The sequence below is a fragment of the Oreochromis aureus genome, linkage group 7 (genome assembly GCF_013358895.1).
Source record: "Oreochromis aureus strain Israel breed Guangdong linkage group 7, ZZ_aureus, whole genome shotgun sequence".
Classification (NCBI taxonomy): Eukaryota; Metazoa; Chordata; class Actinopteri; order Cichliformes; family Cichlidae; genus Oreochromis; species Oreochromis aureus.
The window spans coordinates 28,507,263-28,530,097 of NC_052948.1; the positions used below are offsets into that span (position 1 = coordinate 28,507,263).

Sequence of the window (22,835 nt, forward strand, 5' to 3'; positions counted from 1 at the left end):
TTACAGCAAAGGTCTGTAATTTTAACACAGAAAGTTCCTGTTCATTCACAGTGAAAGTTTTTATATTCTTTATTCATTTATAATTTTTCATTTTCCAAAGACATCAAACGGGCCGGATCGAAGACTTTCCCGAGCCAGATCTGGCCCCCCTTATGTTTAACACCCTTGCTTTTACTCATTTAAAACAAAGACTGGAGTCAAATCATTTACACAATGAGCTCACAGCACTGATGTGGGCAGGAAAACACAGCCTGAAAGGTCAGAGTTCATCTGAACACCTCTGTGTGCTCCTGTGGTCATCTCCTTTGATTCTCCTGAGCAGCAGATCTCCTGCTGTGTCAGGTGTGACCGAGTCACAGCAGTTTGGAAAAGCCTCTTCCTGTTACTACTGCGTCACACCTCCCAGCTCGCTGTTGATGGTTTCTGCTGTGAGCACTCCAAACGCCCCCGCCACCATATTTTATTTTTTTAATTAATTTTAATCATCGTCAGCCTTTCCCGCCTGGCTGCGAGCAACTTCACGTGGAGTGAGCAGCAGGTGATGATGTGGAGAGTCTGTGTTGCTTGGTAACAGATAAAAGCTGCACAAAGGACCACCTCCCACGCCGCACTCTGATTGGCAGCTGCTCGGCGACCCGTTCGCACACAGACGGCGTCCTTGAGACCAAAGCACACACACACACACACTGAGCAGCTGTTGTTGAGTTTTTATTGAATGAGTGAAACGTCTACAGAGATGAGGCCTCGCAGGAATAAATCCAGCTGCTTACAGACAAACATCCAGATGTTTTTTCCTCTCTGTACATTCGGTGAGATATGTTCTGAGAAATGAGGCCCGGCACACACACCCCACCCCCGACCCCCCCACAAAAATAAATCAACAGTCAAATCAAACCCACGCAGGTCCTCATCACACCTGAAGCACACCTGAAACTCCCTCCTCCTCTCCGGGAACGTGTGAAGGGCTCTTCTGTTCTACTAAAACTGCCGGTCTCATTAATCGATTTCAATCAAAAATTACGTAAATTATTATTACTGATGATGATGATGATGATGGTTATTATTATTATTTACATCCAGCTCAGAGACTAGGAGGATCGGTGGTTTCTGACTGCTGTCATTTTAAAAGATTCAGCTTTATTCTGCGTCAGCGCTCAAACCATTTATTAACAGATAATTTTATTTATGTACACTTTTAGTTTTTAAACATTTTTTCCTCTGATAAATTCCACAAATTATAATTTTCTGAGATTTTATTAAGAATTTTCAGATTTTTCTCTGATTCGTTTTTGAATATTCTACATGTGTTTTTGACAAAATTCTCTTTTGAAGTTTGAAGTGGTTGAGTGTCAGTGGAGGACACGTTAAACTCACTCCTGTAAAACAGGAACATGACACGTTCCCGGCTTTCCCAAAATATCGGAATATAACAGATCTCTCTGAAGTTCGACCGGCAGAGGAGGCTCGAGTCATTTTTCCAGAATTACGAGCTTCAGCTCAGAAACTGAGTTTTAATAAAGCAGAATGACCCTTCAACTCTTTCCCTCCACTGCCTGCACACTTCCACTCTTGGCTCCGCCCCCTCCCACCTGGATAGTTAAAGCCTAAGTCTATGTTATAAAAAAAAAAAAACATCACATTGAAAAGAGGGAACAATTAAAATATACATATATTATAAATGTAAATACTCGCTCGGCGGAGCTCAGTCACACTATCGTTGGCATAAGAAAGGATGTGTGTGTGTGTGTGTGTGTGTGTGTGTGTGTGTGCACGAACACAGCGTTTGAATGAGCGTCACTTCCTCCCCAGACCAAAGAAGAAAAAAAAAGGTGTGGCTGATACGAAGGTGTGGCGTTGAGTACCAGCTGCCTCCTGATTGCAGGCATCGAGCGGCACTGAGACTTCTTCCTGTTCAGTCTGGATCTACGATATTTAACCGATGATGAAATAAATTAAGCGCGCCGAGTCGCTCGGACTGAACGGCCTCGTCTGCCGCTCGTGATGGAGGGAGGAGGGAGGGGAGGAAAGGAAAGGAGGCGAGGAAGGAGAGGAGGAGGGAGAGGAGGGGGAGGGTCTAGGCCTGAGCGTTGGTGCCGTTCTTGTCCGGGGGTCCGGTGCTCGCCGGCAGATTGTTGAGGGAGGGCGGGGCCTCGTGCTGCTTGCTGTCCCGACGCGGCGGCATCCTCTCGTTGATGCGGTCCAGCCCTCGCGCCTCCTCGAAGCTCTGGATCTTGTGCTGCGGGTTGAAGCCTTGAATGGCTGCGAGGAAACAGGAAGAGGTTAGACACGATGAGACGTCAAACACAGCCGGGTCAGAAGGTCACGGCCAGCGCTGGACGCCACCGTCCATCTTTACTTTAAAATGTATTTTAAATGTCTGCACGTAATGCTAAGATTTTATGACACATTTCAATGATTTCTCATGAAAATAAATATCAGGAGAAAAAATTTTATTGTGTAAAAAAACTTTCCAGTTATAAGAAATATTTTTAAAAAAATTTCTTTAAAATTTCAGTAAAATACTTTTATTATTTTTGAGAGCTATACTTTATAAACAAATTACATTTATTTTATAAAATAAATTGTCAAAAATGTAAAATGTAAAGAAAACATTTAATCAAAATTATTTTCAGCAATGTCTTTCTACTTTAAGGATATTTCTAATTAGTACTATCTAATCTTTTGGAAATAATGTTAATATTATTTAGAAATTTTACTATTTACTATTTAACATTTTGTCATTTTTATTTCAGAAAATTTTAGTAATAAATTATTTTATTTATTGACGTGTAACATTTTAGTCTTTTAGACATTTTTAGATATAATTTGAACATCTCATTTAAAATATTTCAGTTTTTATTTTACAACTTTTAAGTGTGTGAACTTTTCCCGTCCTGCTGGCTTGTTTCTGACCCGCTACACAAACACAGTCACTTTTAAAAACACGAAGAGAAGGTGAGGAAACTTACTTGAAACAGGACAAAGACAGCATGAAGACAAAGAAACAGGTGATCAATAATCAGCTCTCACATTTAGCTCATAAAGGGTTCAGGTTGAACATTAGACACCAACAGCACAGACATATTTCAGAGTGGGTGAACACAGACAGTCACACAGAGAGTCGGAGGGTCGGTTGCATACCTCGTGCCTCTTCTGCCTCTACGGTGGCTGTGTAAGCGTGAGTAGAAGTGCCATGCCAAAAAACCAATGGAGAGAGAGTGGGAACGTTATATATCAATGCATTCAGTCAGTCACGTTATCAGTCCTGTTAACATGGAGTCAATGATCATACAACCCCACCCCCCACCACCCACCACCCCACCATCCTGACCACAGAGTCCGAGGTTAGAGCTAACGTCTTCATTGGGACGGTTTACAGGGGTCTGTCGGAAACGCCACGCTGCCCCGCAAAGACAAACCACCCGCGCCTGACTCTACCGTCACATCAAAGTGACGATTTTGGCATCCAAACGTGATGCAGCTCCCAATCGGTCCTGATTTAGTGGTGCAAAGTTCATGCCGCCAACTCCAACCAACCCTGCGCTGAAGTAAGACCCGCAGGTTAGTCTGACCCTGGTGATGATGGTACAAGTAGACGTTTTTACCAGGGGGACAAAAACACGAGGTTCAGGCAACTACTTTTACTTTTAATATGAATTCACCTCCATAATTATAGAAGTTAAACAAGTACATATAACCTGTAATATTGCAGCTGATGGAGTGATCTACATGACCAGATCAGGACCGAGAGTGTGGGTGAAGCTTTCAGGCTTTGTAATAATAAGTATAATAAGCCATGAATCCATGAAAATAAATAAATGCAGTTTGATATGTGCTTGCTCTCCCTGCAGTCCTTTGTCTTTGAAGGCCAGTGTGCTGCAGAGACGTGCACAGGTTGGTCCGTCACAGGAGAATCGAGGCCACTCGACATTTCCACCAGGCTACGTGCGGTTTCTCGGCGGTTAGTCTCTCGGTGTGAGTGCAGGCATGGGGCGGTTAGTGTTAGCTGGACTCTGGGTTAGTGTTTGGTGGGATGCTCGGCTGCGCTCGCACTCACCGCTCTGCAGAGTCCGCCGACCGCCGGACAAAACACCGAGGGGCAGCGTCCCCGTCGGGGTCAGTCCCTTCAGCTGCAGTACACTCTCGTTCTCCTCTCTGTTGACACACAAACACAACATCATTAGAGAGTGTCAGCTGATCGTGTCACTGGTGAGGCACAGTTGTTAAAAGTTAACTTCAAAAGCCTCCAGACAGGAAGTCTAAATATGACGGCGTCATGTTTTCAGAGACAGCACAGATGGAAGCAGGAGGTCACTGCTGCTCAACAAACCTGAAAGAAGAAACAAGGACTCCTGCTGAACCGGTTCACCAGTGTTTTATCAGATTAGCTCTCCAGGTTATTTTTTATTATATAACCAGAACTCAAAGCTCCACAGAACCTTTCATAGCCTCTTGTGTGTTTCCTGTGTGCCAACACAGCAGAAACTAGAAACAAACCAGGTAGAGCCCCAGCTTTGGAGCCTTTTTAAGCTCCTGCTTCAGTGGAGGTGCTCTTTTTATTAGCAGAGTCAAACCAGGAGAAAAGTCACCTGTTTGGTCTTTTACTGCAGATGACGCTATCTGCAAAAATAACTGAAACATGAAGTGATTTTCATAAAGAATGACATAAAGCTTTACCTACCTACATGCAAGCATTCACAAACAGGACCTCCTATAAAAGTGTATCTGCTGAGCCACATTTTTCTGGCGTGGTCAACCACTGGCCTGCTGTGTTTTTTTATTCACCCTTCTAACTTCATAATAAAGGTGCTGCTCTATGCAGACAACACACGGCTATTTGTTTCTACTCGGCTGATGTCAGTTCTCGAAAGAGGCTGGGGTTGAATTAATTTGTGGCTGAACTAAATGTTTTTACATATTACTACAGAACAGTCACTCTTTTCTGCATTTAATGAACTACTAAATTACTCAAACTGTACAACAAACTGATTTGTTCAAACATAATATTCGTTTAGTCCCACCCGAGCTAAATCTAAATATCAGGCAAACACACCCTCGTTTGTGTTGTTACGTGTGGAAAAAACCCACCTTATCAGTCAGAATTTGTCCAAACCACACCGACTTTTCGCCTGATTACAGCCAAAGCCAATCAGAATTCAGAAGGCTTCTGTTACCGTCCATTTCCTAAAGATGTCTAAATATTCATGTGCAGATATCTGTTAAACCTGTTAGTTTAGCATTAATGAGCTTCTGTTAGCAGCAGGTCCAATAAAACACTGCTGAGCTGTTCAGATTTATGTACCCGGGCCAATATATATATTCAGCATTTTGGACCCTTACTTTGAAAATGAGGTCTACAGCTAATTCTGAGAAACTGGTTTAAACTTGACCTGAAAGTTTTTTTAGGCTTTTGTTCTTTGCACATGTCTGTGGCTTTATATCATATCTGATATCCTGGGTGTGAGAGAGTTTAATTTGAATTTATTATAGTCCTAATTTTCATTTTATGATTTGCACTTCAGTAAAAAGACACCAAGCTGTAATGAAATAGAAAGTTCTCGGTTTAAGAAGTGAGTGCAAACAGAAGTAGAACTAAACTGCTGATAGAGATCAACTCAGTCATAAAGACGGACTTGAGATAAGGTGCCTGTGATGCTTTCCTGAGCCTTAAAATAACAGCGAGACATTTTCTGAAGAGGAGCAGTCACACTTTAAGGACAAATTATTCTGACACACTTCCACAGAATCAAAGGAGGACAAATGTAAATGACTGAGAAACTCATTAGCCTTAAATCAAAGTGGAGCAAAACTCTCAGTACCGTGCTCCAACAACCTCATTATTCCACATTTTAGAGTGACTATTAAAAAAAGAAAGAAAGAAATCATACAGAAAAAGGACTTAAACCCTCTCCTGCTTCTAAACATGGCCCTGATGTTAAAGCGAGTCTCATTTTAGTATAAACTTCACCAAACTTCAGGAATATAAAACACACCTGAGCACGGAGAAGACACGAGCCATCTTTCCAATCGCCCGGATCTTGTTCCTGATCACCTCCTTCCTGACAGCCGGAGCTCCACCTGAGGAGCAGAATGTGACGAGAGCAAACACAGTTAGAAAAACCTCAGAGCCAAGCAGCCGGGTCGGAGAATTCAACCGTGTCACCCAGCCTTAAATCAGAAATGAATAACTTGTGCACAGAAATAACAAATACACAGACTTTAAAAAAAAGTCACATGCATAGAAAAATACACCAAATGTGCAGACTAGTTATGACCTGATGGGAATATATCAATAACTGCTAACTACCACGTAATGATTTGAGCAGAGGAAATCTTTAAGTATATTTTTAAACATACAAATTTGTCTAAAAATTCACAAATTCAGTGAACCGTCACACGAGAAAACAGATGATGCACAGACATATTTAAACCCGCTGGACCCGAGCACGTCACCGATGCAGTGAGTTTTCAGTAAGTTTAAAGCATTATGACCACATTTATAGTTCATGTTTAAACAGGAAAGCTGGACTAATTCATTTTTAATTGTCTTATTATCAGCATTAAACTTATCATTCCTCCCAGGAGTGTCAAACATAAGGCCCAGGGGCCGGAAGCGCCCCAGAAAAGTAGTTGGTAAATGTGATTGAGGGAATAAATTTTGGACTTTCAACAGTTAAAAACATTTTCTTTCAATCTCAGTTTGCTGCAGTAAATTTAATCCACTTTATTTTCCTGAGTTTTTTTTTTTAATTCCAGAGCTCATCATTGAAAAATACCCGACAGCCTCTTTTTTCATCGTTCCCCGTCCACACAACTAAAGACTATTAAAAAAAATAGTTTCCTCAGTTTCCTGAGCTTCAGGCTGACACTGATCGAGCTGTCGGAGTGGATTCACAGTTCTGCTCATTTCCTGCTCCAGGTTTTTATTCCTTGAGCAGCTTTGCATGATGCACAATTCAGAATAATGCTTCTGTATCTGATCCTGAGCCTCAGCTCACTCTGAAACAAGCTTTTTTAGCTCATCTTCCGTTAAGGAAACCATCTTCTGATTGTCTGCCCTGGTAAACAAAACTTTGATTCTCTGTGACATCACAAAGATCCAAGACTAGAGGAAGCTGTGATAACCTGAGTGTTTGATGCACATGCACACAGCTCGTTATCAGAAACTTGATTACATGAGATGAATGCGAGGAAATAAGGAAACGCACATTGGGCCATGGTCTCGTCTTCCTTTCAGAGACCTGCTGAAGTGTTCTGAGCATGAATCATTAATTCAGAGGATGAAATAATCTGATAATCTGAGCTGACCTGTAACTCTGACAGAATAAAACATTTTTTTCTTCCTGAATCAGTAAGACTGTAAACCCCACAGCAGGTATCTCCTTCATCTTCCTCCTAACCGTCTCATTGTTAGCAGAGATTATCACAGTAAAAATCAGCCAACCACAGAGGGGGGCGGGGCTAATAGCGACTGTGCTCTCACAGTTAAGAGCCAAACTCGCTCTAACAGCTGCCGCCACACATCAACTTCCCTCAGGGTTTCACTTCCTCCCTGGGCCCCAACGCATCTGATTCATTTACATTCAGTGTTAAGCACCCGCTGCAGGTCTCCATGGCAACACGCCAGATACTACTGACAATTTTTTTTTTTTTTAAAGTCTTCTCTGACTTGCCGGCCTCCACAGTCAGCCTGTCAGCAGCTAATAAAACACCCCAGAGCACCGCCGCAGCACTTTATTAACACACACACACACACACACACACACACACACACACACACACACACACACACCCATTCAGCTATCTTAGTGAGGACCTTCATTGACATAATGGTTTCCCTAGCCCCTTACCCCAACCCTAACCATTAAAAATGAATGCCTAACCCTAACCCTAACCATAACCTAATTGTAACCCGGACAATAAAACCACATTTTGAGCCTCAAAAAGGCCTTCAAACATGCGAGGACCGGTGTGTGTGTGTCCTCACAAGTGACTGTTGGTTCTCACAAGTATAGTAGAATGCAGATTACAGTCCTCACAAAGATAGCTAGACAGGAACACACACACACACACACACACACACACACACACACACACACACACACACACACACACACACACACACACACACACACACGGATGAATCCACTGGGGAAAATAGTTCCACATCCACAGCTTCCTGGCGAGTCACTGTTGTTTGGTAAAAATACAGTGGCCACATGTTTTAGAGAATTCGTCATGTTAAAATTACACATTTGTACATTTTCAGATTTGTTACAAGGACAAAAGCAGACTGACTCATGTTTTATGCATTTAAAATCTAGCTGGAATAGAGTCAAAGAAAGGCCTCTTTATGTCCCATCTTTTTAAGGCCTCCTTAAAAGCAAATTTCTTTCTATTGGCCAACTTCAGGAAGCCAAGCTCTGCCCCCTCTTACAGATGTGCGGGTTGTGAAACCAAACTGAAGTCTATGAACATCTGGCTGTTCTATGAACATCTGGCTGGCTCACAGCGCTTTCAGTGAAGCTGATCTAAACCAGAACATCTCAGCCCTGCTCTCTATGACATCACAGAGATCCAAAAGTAGAAAAGAAAAAAAAACAGGGGTAAACTGGGTGTTCAGAGCAGTGTGCATGCTGAGCTTTGGGCTCACAGAGATTACTGAACACAGACTGAGCTCATAATTAGATATTTTACCATGAAAGCCCAACTGGAACAGCAGATACATGAATCAGATCCACTTTACATCAGCTCGACTGTAAGAAAACTAAAACTTTCAGCACAGACTCGTGTTTTTATCACCGCCATCAGAGGCCAGTGTAAGCTGTCCTCTGTCGCGTGTCCAAGGATAGTCGGATATCCTGTCTCACTGCTGCGAGCTGCACTTTATCTAAGAAAACCGCACAGAATTCACTGTGAAGACAGTGAAAATAAAACGTGTGAATCTGCTGCAGGAGGTACGTGTGACACCCTCGTGACCATGTGAACCTAACATGGCAAGAAATGCAAAGGTGCCAAACTGCCGTCTGTGCAGGTCGAGCCTTACTGAGCACGTGTGGAAACTAAATGGGGGTGGCTAAAGGCGTTCTTACCCTCGCCCGTGTCGTCGGCTTCGGATAGGAGCTCGTCGTCGGAGCAGATGTTCAGCACGTTCACCAGCATCTCCGTCACTGTTTCAGAGGACACACACACACAGTGGCATGTCTGATTGGTTATCAGAGAAGGCAAACCTCAGAAAGATCCTCCCTCCTCTTCGACCCTCACCTTTCTCTCCAACGAAGGGCAGAGACCAGGTGAAGACATCCATGAAGTTGGGCAGCCAGTAAGGGTGAGGGGAGCAATTAAACTGCCGGATGTTCATCACGTTGTTCTCGTATTTCAGCACCGCCGCTGAGGACCACACACACACACACACACACACATTATCTTGACTCCATCATCCTGCCTCCTGCTGCCATGGTTTCCTCCTCCTCTGGTCCTCTTACCTTTGTTGTTGTACACATCCAGGTAGTTGGGAGCTGAGAAGATTGTGATTAAAGAAGGAAAGCCCGTCGTCTGACTTTTCCTGTACATTCGATACCTGCAGGAGACAAACGGACAGTGCTTTAAAAACACTGCACTTCCTCTAACGGCCACGAGGGGCAGGCCGCAGAAGTGACAAAAACAAACAAGCACACACACGTTTCCAGGTGCTGAAAACACACTTTTGTTTATAAACAGCCATAATGAACTCACCCAGCGTCCTGAGCTTCATGTGCTCGTATTACAGACAGCAGGTTATTGTTCATCAGAAAGTCACAGACTGCCGGGTAACTGAAACACAAACACGAGAAGAAGAGTTTTAAAGAACGGCTTTTACAAGGCACACACACACACACAGATGGAGGCGATCTCACTGAACGTGACGAGCATCAGAACCGCCTCCTCCAACCCGCCGCAGTTACCATGACAGCTAAGAGGGCTGCTCAAACTCGAGTATGACAAGCGATGCTGAAAGCGCTAAAATTAGGATTAATTAAGGTCGGGGCTTTACACAGGGGGGGGGATCAGATCCTCACAGAAATGCCAGCTCACTTCAGAAAATTATACCCAACACACACCCACATACATGCGCACACACATACACTTTTCCTGTTTAGAGTTTTTTTCTTTATCCACACTCACTCAACCAAAAGCAAAGCCCAGAAATGAATTCCCTTCATCACCTGACTAAAGTTCAAGAAGATGATTCATTCAGCAAAACCCACATTAAAGAAGATGGAGGCGCCTTCATGAAGCTCAGTCTGCATGAGTCAGGTGTCCAGGTGATGTCACACAATCATCACTTAAACCTGAGTTTAAGCCTGAGTCTGAGGCCACCAGCATCACAGCAGCCCGAGGCTTACAGTTGAGGAACCTTTCAATTTATTTTTTGTATAACACCAAATCGCAACAGCAGTCACCTCAGGGAGCTTTACTTAATAAAGCCCCCACAGTAATCACATGACAGCCTTTGAGCAAACGGATGGCGACACTGGAAAGAAAAAACTCCCATTTAACAGGATGAAACCTCCACCAGACGTCACAGATGCTGCACATCAGGAAGTGCAACAAAACCATCTGTCTTAAAACCTGCAGCAAGCTGTCGGTTTACTTTTTTCCTGTTTACTTTAATAAAGGATACACTTCCTGTATCAGTGATTGATGGGAAAAGAGTTTTATTGTGCAACGTTTAAAAACAAAAAACAAAACAAAAAAAACCCCCAGACCTTTTTTCTGACCCTAAAAATAGAGACAGGAAGTAAACGTCTGATGCTGCTGTCTCTGTTCTTGAATTATTTAACATTAAAATCGATCCAGCGTCACATTTTTCTCTCACTGTATATGTGGCCTCCACCCTAAGTAAGGCCATCTTTACTTCCTGTAGTGGTGTGGGTCTGTGTGGATCCTCTCAGTCAGTCGTGTCCAGTGGTGGGTCTGAGACGCTGTCTGAAGCGACCCGGATACTCGCTCAGGTTTGTGTGTGCTGACTCGGTTAATAAAGACCAGACGGCTGCGATCACATGCTCGCTGTAATGGGTTCTGTAAATGTCGAGCTACTGAAACAAACTAATGGTGGATAAAAGAGGCTTAGGAGCAGCTTTTGTCGCCCTGTGACCTCCGAACAGCGTTGATGCTGCAGAGTCAGCTCAAATATTAAGACAGAGCAGGGAATGCTAATATTTATTTTCAGTATCTGTGTGACAGCGGATTTAACGCCACTCACTTATCCACAGATAAGCCATTGTTTGTAAAAGCTTTAATCAGCTCGGATTAACAAAGTGCTCTGCTTTTTGGTGCTTGGGCGGCAGCGGCGAGGCTTGTACCTGTAGAAATAAGAGCAACCTCTGACACTGTTGTGGCAGAAGTGTTCCTGGGTCTTCTCTGAGCCGTAGTCCTCGCCCGGGTCCGACCACAGCAGGTCGCACATCGGCCCGAATGCCGGAGGCTCCTTAAACCGGTCCAGCTGGAAAAAACAGGAAAATCTCAGATAATTTAAACTCTAAAAGAGAATGTGTTTATAAACCACCGCCATGAAGAGTAAACCGTTTCCAGCTCTGATTCTTCGCCTTCCGGCTCTTCTAATATCTTGATGCATTCTCAATCATCCAGGTAAGTAAATCCCAACAGGCTGATTCTGTTCATCTGGATATAGCATTTTCAGTGGGAGAAACGTTTTGTCACTCATCACTCATTAAGGATCGAGGAACTGACCTCACAGCCCATGGTTCCCTCAGTGGTGCTAGTTTCAGTCATTATGCAAATGTGCCGTTTATAAGGTTGGGGAAACCTGCAGTCAGCTGAGACTGAAGAAGTCACTTGGATGATGATGAAAGTTTCTCCCACTAAAAACGCTACGTCCAGATAAACATAATCAGCCTTTTGGGACAAGAGGCTAATAACTCTCTCACTCTTTCTAAGGCCCTCCTCCCTAAAAGCACACTTTCTTCTGATTGGCTGACCCCAGTAAGCCAACCATGGGCCAGCACATGTTGTAAACAAAGAATTCAGTGCAGTCAGATTTAGGCTTGCTGTTTATAAACATTTACAAACATTTACGTTATTATTAGAAACCGATGAAAAATGCAAAACTTCAAACTATCAGTGGCGTGCCTATTGAAGACTCTGGCTGTCAGCCCTTCATGAGGTAACATGTCTCACCTTTCGTATGTCATCCAGGCAGGTGATCTCAGGGCTCAGACCTCCGTGCACACACAGGAACTGCTGGTTGAGGAGGGCGGCCAGAGGCAGGCAGTCAAACGCCTCCATGCAGGCATCGTATACACGCTCAGAGTACTTTATCTTACCTGGAAACACACGCACACCAAGGTCAGCTGCAGTGAGATAAGCGGTCTCTGATGCTGGTGTGTGAGGACAAACACTTACACTCCTGCTTGAAGGTGAAGTACTCTGTGAGATGTCGGCACTCGTGGTTGCCTCTGAGGAGGAAGAGGGTGTTGGGATGGTTGACCTTCAGGGCCCACAGGTACAGTACACACTGCAGTAACACACACACACACACACAGGGTTAATCCTGAGAAACACCATCATCTGACTCCACGTGAACAGTTCTCTAAGACTGATGGTGTTAACCGCTCCTGGGTCCAAATTCTCCTTCAGTTAAACGGTCCAGCTGTTGTTGTGAGTGATATGAGCTTTTAAGGTGGGGAGAGGCAAGAGCATCATGGTGAAAATAAACCGCAAACATAAAAGGTTTACGCTGAATGTGACATAATAATCAGGATGATAACGTTGGATTATCATTCCCGGTTCACCGCCATGACTGAAGGCGGAGGCCGGCGGAGGCACAGGTCTGCAGGACGGCTGTGAGATGACTAACAGCAGCCCGACGCTGCGGGATGATCCGCCGCTGTTTACCGACTCTGACAGATTCATTAATTATGGGGGATTAGTCGATGCCATTATTGATCGCTACAGGCCGGGGCTGACAGTCCTCGAGCAGAAACTCTCGGTGCAGAGGGAATACGAGCACCATGGAGAAACCTTCATCTCCATCAGGGAAAGAGCTGCTGAAGCACCGACATGCGGTAAACCGGCAGCTGACGGACGTCATCCTCAACCTCCAAACAAACCCACGGATCCTTTCAGCTGCCACTCACTCCTCCTGTGTTTTTGTGCACCACCTGTTTCAATTTAATGTTTTTTCTGCTCTGAAGGCGTCGAGCTGTTCAACTGAGCCGAGCGCAGAGGAAGACGAGAAGAATAACGAGCGCTGGAGTCGGGCTGCGTGCACGCTGTCCTTTCTACATTGGATTATGTAACTTCATGGCGCTGGTAAAGCCACGGCTTGTGTCAGACATGGGTGACTTTACGCTCGTGTTCCCTTTGTTAGTAAAAGAGCAGCGGCACGCTTCACCATTCAGCCTTTTAAACATGAGACTGGAGAGAACAGCAGGAAAACAGCAAGACGAAGTCAAACACGACAACCTCAAAGAGACAGGAGACGACCTCAAACTGATTAAATTAATTTTAAAAATTGAGGAATTATCCTCAAGATTTTCTGGTTTGTGGCTAAAAAGTGAAGATTTTTAGCAGTAAATGAGATTCCTCTGAGTTTATGGATAATCTGCAAAACTGTCTTTTCTCCAGCGAGCAAACAGTTTGTGCATCACTCTGCAAACATGTTTATTTGTGCTGCAACGTTTTAACACAGAGACCGACTCACTGCTGCCCGTGCTGGACGTCACAGGAACTGAAGCCTGTGGTGCTGCCATGATCATGTGGTATGACTAAACACTCAGATTTGAGCTACAGTTAAAACTTCTGAGAGGCTTTTTCTGCCCAATTAAATGTCTGAAAAGGTCAAAAAACACAAAAGACATTAGAGCAATCAGCTGATTCAGCCGTGACTCAGAGTCGGGACACGCAGCACGCCGTTCGGTCTGCGGCTGTTGAGTCGTCTGGAAAACGAGTCTTTATGAAGACAAATGACCTCTAAACTAACAGAGTTCAGCCAAGCATCTGCTGTTGCAAACTGAGTGTGACTTTGAAACAGGATGATGACACATGGCGTCTCTGAGGTCCAGACAGAGCCGAGGAGGAGGAGGAGGAGGAGCAACTCCAGGATGTCCACTAATCCCAAACAAGGAAGCTCGACGGCAGCCATACAAATGCCAGCAGCTCCATGCCAGAAGACGCCCGGTCCTCCCTCTGATGGGGCGCAGCTGGAGTTTGAGTGTGTGTGTTTGTGTAAGTGTGTGTGTCTAGCAGGGTGTGTTTGTGTGGATGAGTGGGTGTGGCAGTCAGGGCGGCGAGGGGGCAAACAGTGTGCCTTTTATTACCCATGACTATTTAAAGATGCCCTGCAGAGCCGCGCGGGCCGAGTCTCCAAATGTCACGCCAGGATTTCTGCACCAACACATCCTGACAACTCCAACACAATAAACAAGACTACTCCGAGCTCCGTGCACACTCCTACAACACGCAAGGCTGACGACGCACAGCAAACCTGGATGGGTATAAGGACGCAGGAGCCAACAAATAAACAAGAGAAAGCCCCCAACTGCCAACTGTTACCCACAAAACAACCCAAAAAAGATTCAAGACAAGCACAAAAACTACAGAAAGACAGAAAACAAGAGCAAAAAAAGAAGAAAACAACCCGAAGACATACAAAGTGACTCAAAAAAACAAAAAATAATGAAAAAGAGACACAAATCAAGAGCACAAAAAGTATAAAAAGGCAACAAAGAAGCACAAACGACAATTCTTTCCTGTGCCGAGGAAGTTACAGACACGCACCTCGATGCTGAAGTAGCCTCGGTCTACGTAGTCCCCGAGGAACAGGTAACGGGTGGTGCTGGGGGACCCACCCACCTCGAAGAGCTTCATCAGGTCGAAGAACTGACCGTGGACGTCTCCGCACACTGCACATACAAACACAACAAGCTCAGCATTACCACACCTGCTTTCAGACACAGGCTGAGCTGAGAGGAGGATGATTATGAGCTGTCACTCATGCAAAGCTCCAGTCCAAAGCATGGAGCTGTAACATTAGCGGTAGCAGACAGTGTTCTTTCATCACTAACAAAGAGGAAAACATGCTGGTGATAAATTCTCAGCTGACATCTTTAAATGTCTCTGCACGTCGCTGACATACCGAGTGGGCGGGGTCAAGGCGAGGGTTTACCTGTGATGGGGGCTTCCACCTCAAGCATGCATTTCTCCTGCCGGAGGATGGCGGCACCCTCGTTGATGATTCGCAGGGCCGCCTCCTCCTCCAGCCGACCTTCCTTTACCAGATGGGCCTTGAGCACCTCCAAACTGGGCCTCCCGTCCACGTACAGCTCTTTGACCGTCAGGCGGTCTCCAGGAGGATACGGCACAGCTGCAGAGAGATGAAAGAGAGAAGGGACACGGTTACACTGTGACCTCATACAGAACAGACAAAACATTCACCCTTTACTTTAAATGGGCTCCATGCTGCGTTCAGGGACAACTTTTTAATGATGATATTTAATGATATTGAACTGTTTCGTATTCCTGTCCTGCTGAAAGGTGATCGCTTGCTGTAATCTTTAATAAAGGTTGGTCTGCTGTTCGGGTGTTTTCTGGCTGTTTTTGTGCTGTAACATTCCCATGCTCAGATAACGCCTCGTTAGGAATGCTCTTATCATCAGCGAGGTCACGACGTGCCTCTGCAGCACACCTGAGATCACCCGGGTACCAGCGGCTTTGTTCACAGAGAGCAAGCCCACTGACTTCAAATCCAACCGTAATCAGGTCACACCTCAGAGCCAACCACGCAGGCCCACAGGCAGATCAGCGTCGGCAAGGTGTCTTCGGCGTGTCGAGGCTCGTCCTGAACACAAAGCAGCAGAGTGTGGCGGCACGGCCCAGCCCTGCAGGAAATACCAAGCAGCTTATTTCAAGAAAACCCGTCGCTGCTCACAGAGTCCAGCAGGCAGGGCCGAGCTTCTACACTCACGGTTACTAACCTTCCTTCACCGTGATGACGCGGTTAAAGGTGTTTGGACCAATGCTGTAAAACCGCAGCTGTAACAACTGTTATTAAGCAGCTGAGCCGGAGCAGCTGCACTGCAGCAGAAATCAGAATCACAGTTAAAGATGAAAAATACATAAAAGCAGGAGGAGAAGGACACATGACATGACTGTCTGCTCTCACCTGCACGGTCCAGGTCATGTGATACATTTATGACCTGGAATCACCCGTCTGTCTACATGAACTCAGTGACGGTGCGGTCAGAGAGGCGGGTCAGTGTGCGCTGTGATTCATCACAAACACGTATTTTGTGTTTTTATCACCTTTCCCCGCCACACCGGCTCCGACCGCCCGCTTCACCTGCTGTGAGGTCAGAGGCTGTTTGGTCACCTGACTGCTGCGGTGACATAAACATGGTGATGCGAGCTCTGCATCGAGAGGAAGTTCTAAGAAGACGGGAGCAATCACGCAGACACTGAATATTCCTGAACACTCGCTCCTGGCACGGCGCTCTAGTTCAGCACGCAGCTCTGAAACCAAACCAGGCCGCACGTGTTCAGCCAATCACGTCGCAGCTCCTTGTGAACTGGTTCATCGAAGTAAAAGCAGCTGCAAGTCCCCACCAGACAAATTTATCTGCCTGACAACTCAGAAGTGAGAGTGGAGTGTGTGTGAAGAGAGAGAGAGAAAAACAAAACCACGATTGTGAAAAGGAGGCGTTGCCGACCGCTGCAGGAAGTGGTATTCAAATAACCATCAGCAGGAGGGACACAGGAAGAGTGAAACTGCTCAGACGTTTAGTAAACTCAGCCGCCGCCGGCCCGCGCTTTGTTTGCTGTTGAAGCCACGCGGCTGCCCGCCAGTCAAACATAAGCAAAGCAGCAAGCCGGCCCAGCACAGACGGCCGCTTGTTTCTGTCTGTGCCGCTAGCGAGCAAACACCAGCAGGACACACAGAATCAGACCCGAGTGCAAACAAACTTTACTTATACACAAGCAGGGGCAACGACAGAACCCAAGGACTGAAGCCCACATGCCAAACGTGGAAGACCCCCCCCCTCTCTTTATGGGGGGGGTGGGGGGTGTCAGTGCTGTCTATGGACTGGTCTGAGGCCAAACCATCACAGCTAAGGCTTCAGTCTGAGCCTCACATTAAGTCCGCCGTGCAAACATCTGCACAGACGAGAATGAGAACTCGTTAGATAAGGAGCTCATTTTCATCTTGTTTGAATATATATGCACTCACAGCTTCCTGCAGCCGACGCAGCCATCAATAACGAGCAACGTTAACGTGACCGACAGAGAAAAGGAACTGCTCAGGAATGAACCCCCAACAGCAGAATAACCCAAACTGACTCATCCACACAAGTTAGAGCAGGTCGGGCTGCCAGCTTCACATTACTGTTAATAACCTGCAGTGTGTGTTACTTTCAGTCTTGCCTCGAGTTCATACTTGAACACCTCTGCAGACTTCAAGCATCTACCAAAAAACCGAGGTCAAACACTATCGCGTGTTAGCTTCTGAGTCACACCTGAGGAGCAGCTCTGTCATCACCTGGATGGTTACCGCCTCCTTCCCATCCTCCCTCTGCTCCACTCTGCGTGTGAGGAGGTGCACCCACAGCAAGGCTAAGAGCAGCGAAAGGAGAAACTAACGTAAAGACTGTCATACTGAGCTCGAATCACACCGTAAATACCTGTCTAACATCATGTGACCCTTAAAGTGCTGCAGATGTGCACCCTTTTGATTACACAACACCCGAACGTGCAGGGTGAGGGTCGCGTGTACCCCTGAGCGGGACAGGCACTGGACGGCGCTCCGTGCTTGGGCCCACCCCAAAAAGTCTCATACCACCTTAACAGATCAGCATTTTCCTTCCTTTTTTGTTGGATAGAATAACCACAAGATTATAGGCTTTGGAGACTGTGCTGACCCGATTCTCTGTGGGTGGGGTGGACAGGGTCCAGGGTGGAGCTCCATCACAGGGGCCAGGACAGCAGAGCAATCCTGCTGCATCCTCCGGCCCAGCTCCATCAATCATGAATGAGGACAGAATCATTACACATGCCGAGCGAGGCAGACGGCCCGACTGATTCGATTACCATCGGTAACTAAGCCAAAAGGCCAGAACACACATGCACATGCGTGCACACACAAACACACACAGGGTTCAACAGGAAGCTGCAGAGTGGGCTGCTGTGATGAACTCCAGCCATCAGCAGCACGCTGCTCAGCCTGAAGTAATTACATAATTCAATCGAGCTGATTCAGGGCTGCAAACAACACGTGGAAACATCCCAAAGAAAATTCCCAGAATCCAAGTAGGAGCTGTTCTCTCTGACCATTCCCAAACCAAACAGCAACCAGGTCGTCATCAGAGAAAACCAACAGTGAGGCTGAGTGCTCAGGGCTGCTTATCAGAAGGATAAGGTTCTGGGCTTGTCAAAAACTAACTGATAAACTCTTGGAGTGGATCTGGAAATCCATCCAGGAATTCCTGGAAGAGTTGTTGTGTTGGTGTTCCCAGATAAACAATCAAAGGTGATTCTGAGCAGGTAAATCCAATCAGAGCCGGCCGTGCCGGCTTCCTGAGCGGCGGCACCGGCGTTAAGGAGGTCTGTGTAATGACCAGTGGCCCTCCTAAGCTTCTCAAACCCGGTGAGCATATCAAACATGACCCCACCTGCTGCTTCACCCGACACCACAGCGACTCAGAGAGAAAGCTGTTTTATTCTCCAGCAACCACCAAAATGGGCTCCAGCGATGGCCCATCTGTGCAGTGCTCCTGATCAATCAGCATACATTAGCCGGCCTAACAGTCGAGTCTAAAACTCGCTAAAAACTCTCAAATTCATTGATGCTCGGAGAAGCAGGAAGTTATTTTAGGCTTCAGTGATTCAACAGGAACCAGAGTTCACAACCCAACACCGCCCGTTTGGAGACACGACTCCTAATAGCTTCATTACTTCCTGTTTCATCATGAAGAAATGATAACGACATTGGACTTAATAATTTTATTCATCTAATGTGTAATAAGCAGGTCTTATAACACAGAGATGTTGGTGAGGAGCGGTGTCTCTCAGACTCATGGGCCTTCTGCAGATGGAAAGTTCTGTTTAAATCTAACAGGATAATTTCATTGATGGCTAAAGTGGGCAATAACACCTTTTTAAGGTGGCATCAAAAACTCCAAAAATAAAATAAAAGCAGAAGTAAAGCCAGACTCTATCAACCACCATTTTAATATTATTAATGTTTTTTCCTGGTTGATAATAATGATGATGATAATGATAATAATAATAATAATAATAATAATAATAATGTGGTTATACACTGTGAAATCTCCACAATTATAGCATAACTAAATAATAATTTGTGAAATTAAATGTGGGGTGTGTGTGCTGGGGTTCGGAGAGCCTATGATGCTGAGCAGGAGACTGCCTCCGGGCTCGGCCGGGCTGGTCTCGGGGGTGTTTGTTCTGCAGAGCGGTGAAGCACCAGCTGCTGCCTCTCTGAGAGCTCTGAACACCGCAGAGGAAAAACCGCAGCAGCAGGACGTGGCTGAGTACTCCACACAAACCTCAATTTCAAACTAATTTTCCATAAACACACACAGCGGGGCAGACTGGGGGGCGGGGGGTTGACGAGGCCAGTTTATTCACCCCCTGCACCCACACGAGGCCAGCTACCTGCCGTACACGGGGCGGTGTATACCCGCGGACAGGATCCAGGTGTCCGGGGCGTCGTGTGGACTTTCCGCGTGAACCTAAGCATCGAGCGCGGCTTGACGGCGGGCTGTCATACCGCACACCCACATCTGGAGCTCCGGGCTGCTAAGCTAAAAGGCTAAGTTATTAGCTGCCGCGGCATCGATTAGCGGGCTGATTGATTGGCCGGACTGCCTGTTTCCCCCTGCCTGATGGAAGAGGCGTTAAAGCGGGCAGCTCGGGGAGAAGTCACCGCTAACTGCGGCTCTGACATCCAGCTGCTCACATTTAGCGAAGCCATTAGCACCGACACCCGTTAACTTCCTGCCCCGGGAACCCCCTGTAAAGCCGGACAGTCACGTACCTTTGACGGGCCGCTCCGTGGTGGAGAGTTTGCTCTGGTCTTTGGCCGACATGCTCCCTCCCTGCGGGCTGCGGGCCGGAAAACAGGAGAAATTCCGAACTAAACTGGACCGATTCTTCCTGACGAGCTAGCAGGCTAGCTGGAGCGAGCTAGCCGCGCTAGCTGGTGGTGTGGCTGGGAGCGGCGGCGGCAGCGCGTCCCTCCGCGTACAGAGCAACCGAGCCGAGCCGAGCTGGAGTCAGACCTGACCAGGGTAGGGAAGAGGGAGCGAGGGCGTCCGTTTCACCGACAAACCGGAGCCTCTCCGCTCTGCCCTACTCCTCTCTGCGGTGCGGTGATGCCGACCCGCGGTCCAGGCAGGAAGCGGCCCGGGCAGCAGCGCCGATCTCTGGCTTCAGCAGCACCGAGCAGCGCGGCGGATCATGTCTCGGCTTTATCCCGTTATTCTCGGACGAGGTGCATCTGTTCCAGGCCGCTGCGCTTCAGTTTTTTCCTGTCGTGATCCGATGTGTCGCCCAGACCCTCTGTCGGATTACAATAATCCGCCGCAAGCGGATTTCCTACAACATGGCTCTGCGCGGGCGGGGGGTTGTGGGTAATGTAGTATTAAAGCGGTATGAATGCGTCTCCTTCAGAGCCCGCTCAGCGCGTGCACCGCACTGTCAATGGAAAATAACTGCAAAAATAAAAATAAATACAAACACTGCTGTCTACGGTGTGAATAAATAAAATAAAAAAATACACAATGTACGGAAAATAATAATAATAATCTCTAATAAAAATACGAATTAAAAATTACAAATATATTAATAAAAAAAATACACCCTACAGAAAAATATAAGAAATATAATTAAATAATAAACACACTACGGAAAATAAAAAAGTTAGAGTCAAAAATAATATTAAATAAACAATGTCTGTGGGGCAAAATAAATTAAAATGCAATGTCTTTAGGATAAAATTAAAAAATAAACAAATGAAAAAAAGGAAAAAAAATCATTAAAATAAACGTAAAATAAAATAAGGAGTAAGTTTCTCTGACACTGTCTTGAAAAAATGTTTAATTACATTTAAAATACACTGTTTACGAAGAAAAATATCATCCTTAAAAAGCACAGTTTCATTGTGACAAAGGTAATATTAGTCTTTAACAAACGGTGAACTCTAAAGAATGGTTTTCTGAAAGTTTTCTATGTTTCTTGGTGTTTATTCTAAACTTCGTTTTCAAAGTTTAAAGTTTTCATTCTCATTTCAATAAAATAAAGCGAGAAACAAAGAAGTGTCTGTTTTAAACGCACTCACAGTAATACTTAAAAGTGCTGGGCATTACATCCCGTTACACGCTAAATATGATAGCACACTCAGCTGATCTGAAATACGTCACAAAGAGCCACGTGTGCTTCACTGTCACCTGTTGTTGGATAAAAACATTTAAAATTGTTGGATTTTTAAAATTAAGTTCGGCACCTGCTCTGCAGCACGGTCTTATTTTCCTCACGATGATGATGAAGAGACCAGCTGGTTTTCTGACGTCACGTGCTGGATGGATTTTGCGCAGCACAGAGCTGAAGCCAAACACCACAGCGCCTCCGTGTGGTCACTGCAGGTGACGTCCTTTAATGAGCGGAAGGTCTCAGAGCAGGACGTCTCAGGTGATCCTGAGCTTCACACTCACATTGAGAGCGTCCGGCACCGGTTCACTGGTTTTAAAAACTGAGCTCTGGATGCTTCACGCTGGGACGCTGGGATAAATAAAACATGTCTTATTGAATTATTACACAGAGCTGTGAATAGCTCTCAGTCTGTCCAGGGCTGGAAGTCACGTCAGTTTCATCACAGTGTTTGATGAGTTTTTTGGCCTGAAACTGAAAATAAAATCATTTCACAATTTGAAATGTTATCAATGAAGCTAAACGCTCAGAGACCTAACAGAGCAAACCTGATTACTCTGTGTAATACAGTTAATACACTGTAATCTAGATGGTAAACAGTAGTATAATAAAGTTACACTTCTCTATACCATCTACAATACAGCACAGAATTATACTACTGTGTATCTACTATAATATAGTTTTGGTTTCCAGATTTGGCTTCATAACTGACATCTCCACATTAAACTCTTTTCCCGCTCTGCTAGAAACTGAACCCAGATCAGTTTTACTCCCACTCGTAGAGCCACAGTCTAACAGAACCTGCTCTCTGTTCAGCAGGATTTTTCCGCGAACCGTTGGTGCAGCAGAGGTTTTGATCTGCTTTCTCATCATTTGGTTTAAACTCTTAAAGTCTCCTTTGATACCAGGTCCTCCTTCTGACCGTGATTCCTGCTGTAGTAGAATCATTTTCTAACAATCCTGCAGCTTTGTTCTTCACATGTTCTTCATAATATTCTAGATCACAGCAATCAAACAGCTTTAATTAAGCTCTGAAGAACTTTTTCTTAAAGAAGGTTCTACTGATTCATTATGAAATAACAGTGAGCTTTTAGTTTCATGGCCTCCATCGTCTGAGCTTCCTGTGTGTCCTGTAATGGTGTGAAAGCCCTGATGGAGGATCATCTCTTCACTGTGAGGAAATTTCCTGACATTGTGTTCGCTGCAGGCACCGACCTGCTGCGAGCATCAAAATGTTCGATCCCGACGCCAAAGGCTTCATCCACAAAGACCAATGAGTTCTCACTCGAATGTCTCCTTATTCAGCCCGTGATAGGAAGTGAAAACACTGAGCGAATGAAAGTGTAAAAATGAAAAGGGCTCACTTTGGAAATGTTTTGTGACAGGCGTAA

General features: G+C 45.6%; 1 protein-coding gene across 3 annotated transcripts; it reads right to left on the minus strand.

Moving 5' to 3' along the window:
• Positions 1-455: 455 nt before the first annotated feature.
• On the minus strand, positions 456-20,739 carry ppp3ccb (protein phosphatase 3, catalytic subunit, gamma isozyme, b). 3 transcript variants are annotated; one of them, XM_031741391.2, is made up of 14 exons: positions 20,054-20,727; positions 15,170-15,367; positions 14,782-14,906; positions 12,406-12,517; positions 12,181-12,326; positions 11,346-11,485; positions 9,736-9,813; positions 9,486-9,580; positions 9,265-9,390; positions 9,093-9,170; positions 5,994-6,078; positions 4,058-4,155; positions 3,142-3,168; positions 693-2,259 (listed from the first exon to the last, which is right to left on the minus strand). In XM_031741391.2, exons 1-14 carry the CDS (start codon positions 20,103-20,105, stop codon positions 2,075-2,077), a joined length of 1,545 nt encoding a protein of 514 aa, XP_031597251.1. In that variant the 5' UTR covers positions 20,106-20,727; the 3' UTR covers positions 693-2,074. The 3 variants fall into 3 exon arrangements, with proteins under 3 accessions (XP_039470272.1, XP_031597251.1, XP_031597264.1); XM_031741404.2 differs by lacking the exon at positions 3,142-3,168 and having other exon boundaries at positions 20,054-20,728; XM_039614338.1 differs by lacking the exons at positions 693-2,259; positions 3,142-3,168; positions 4,058-4,155; ... (1 more) ...; positions 9,093-9,170; positions 9,265-9,390 and adding an exon at positions 456-686 and having other exon boundaries at positions 9,399-9,580; positions 20,054-20,739.
• Between the last annotated feature and the right edge of the window lie 2,096 nt (positions 20,740-22,835).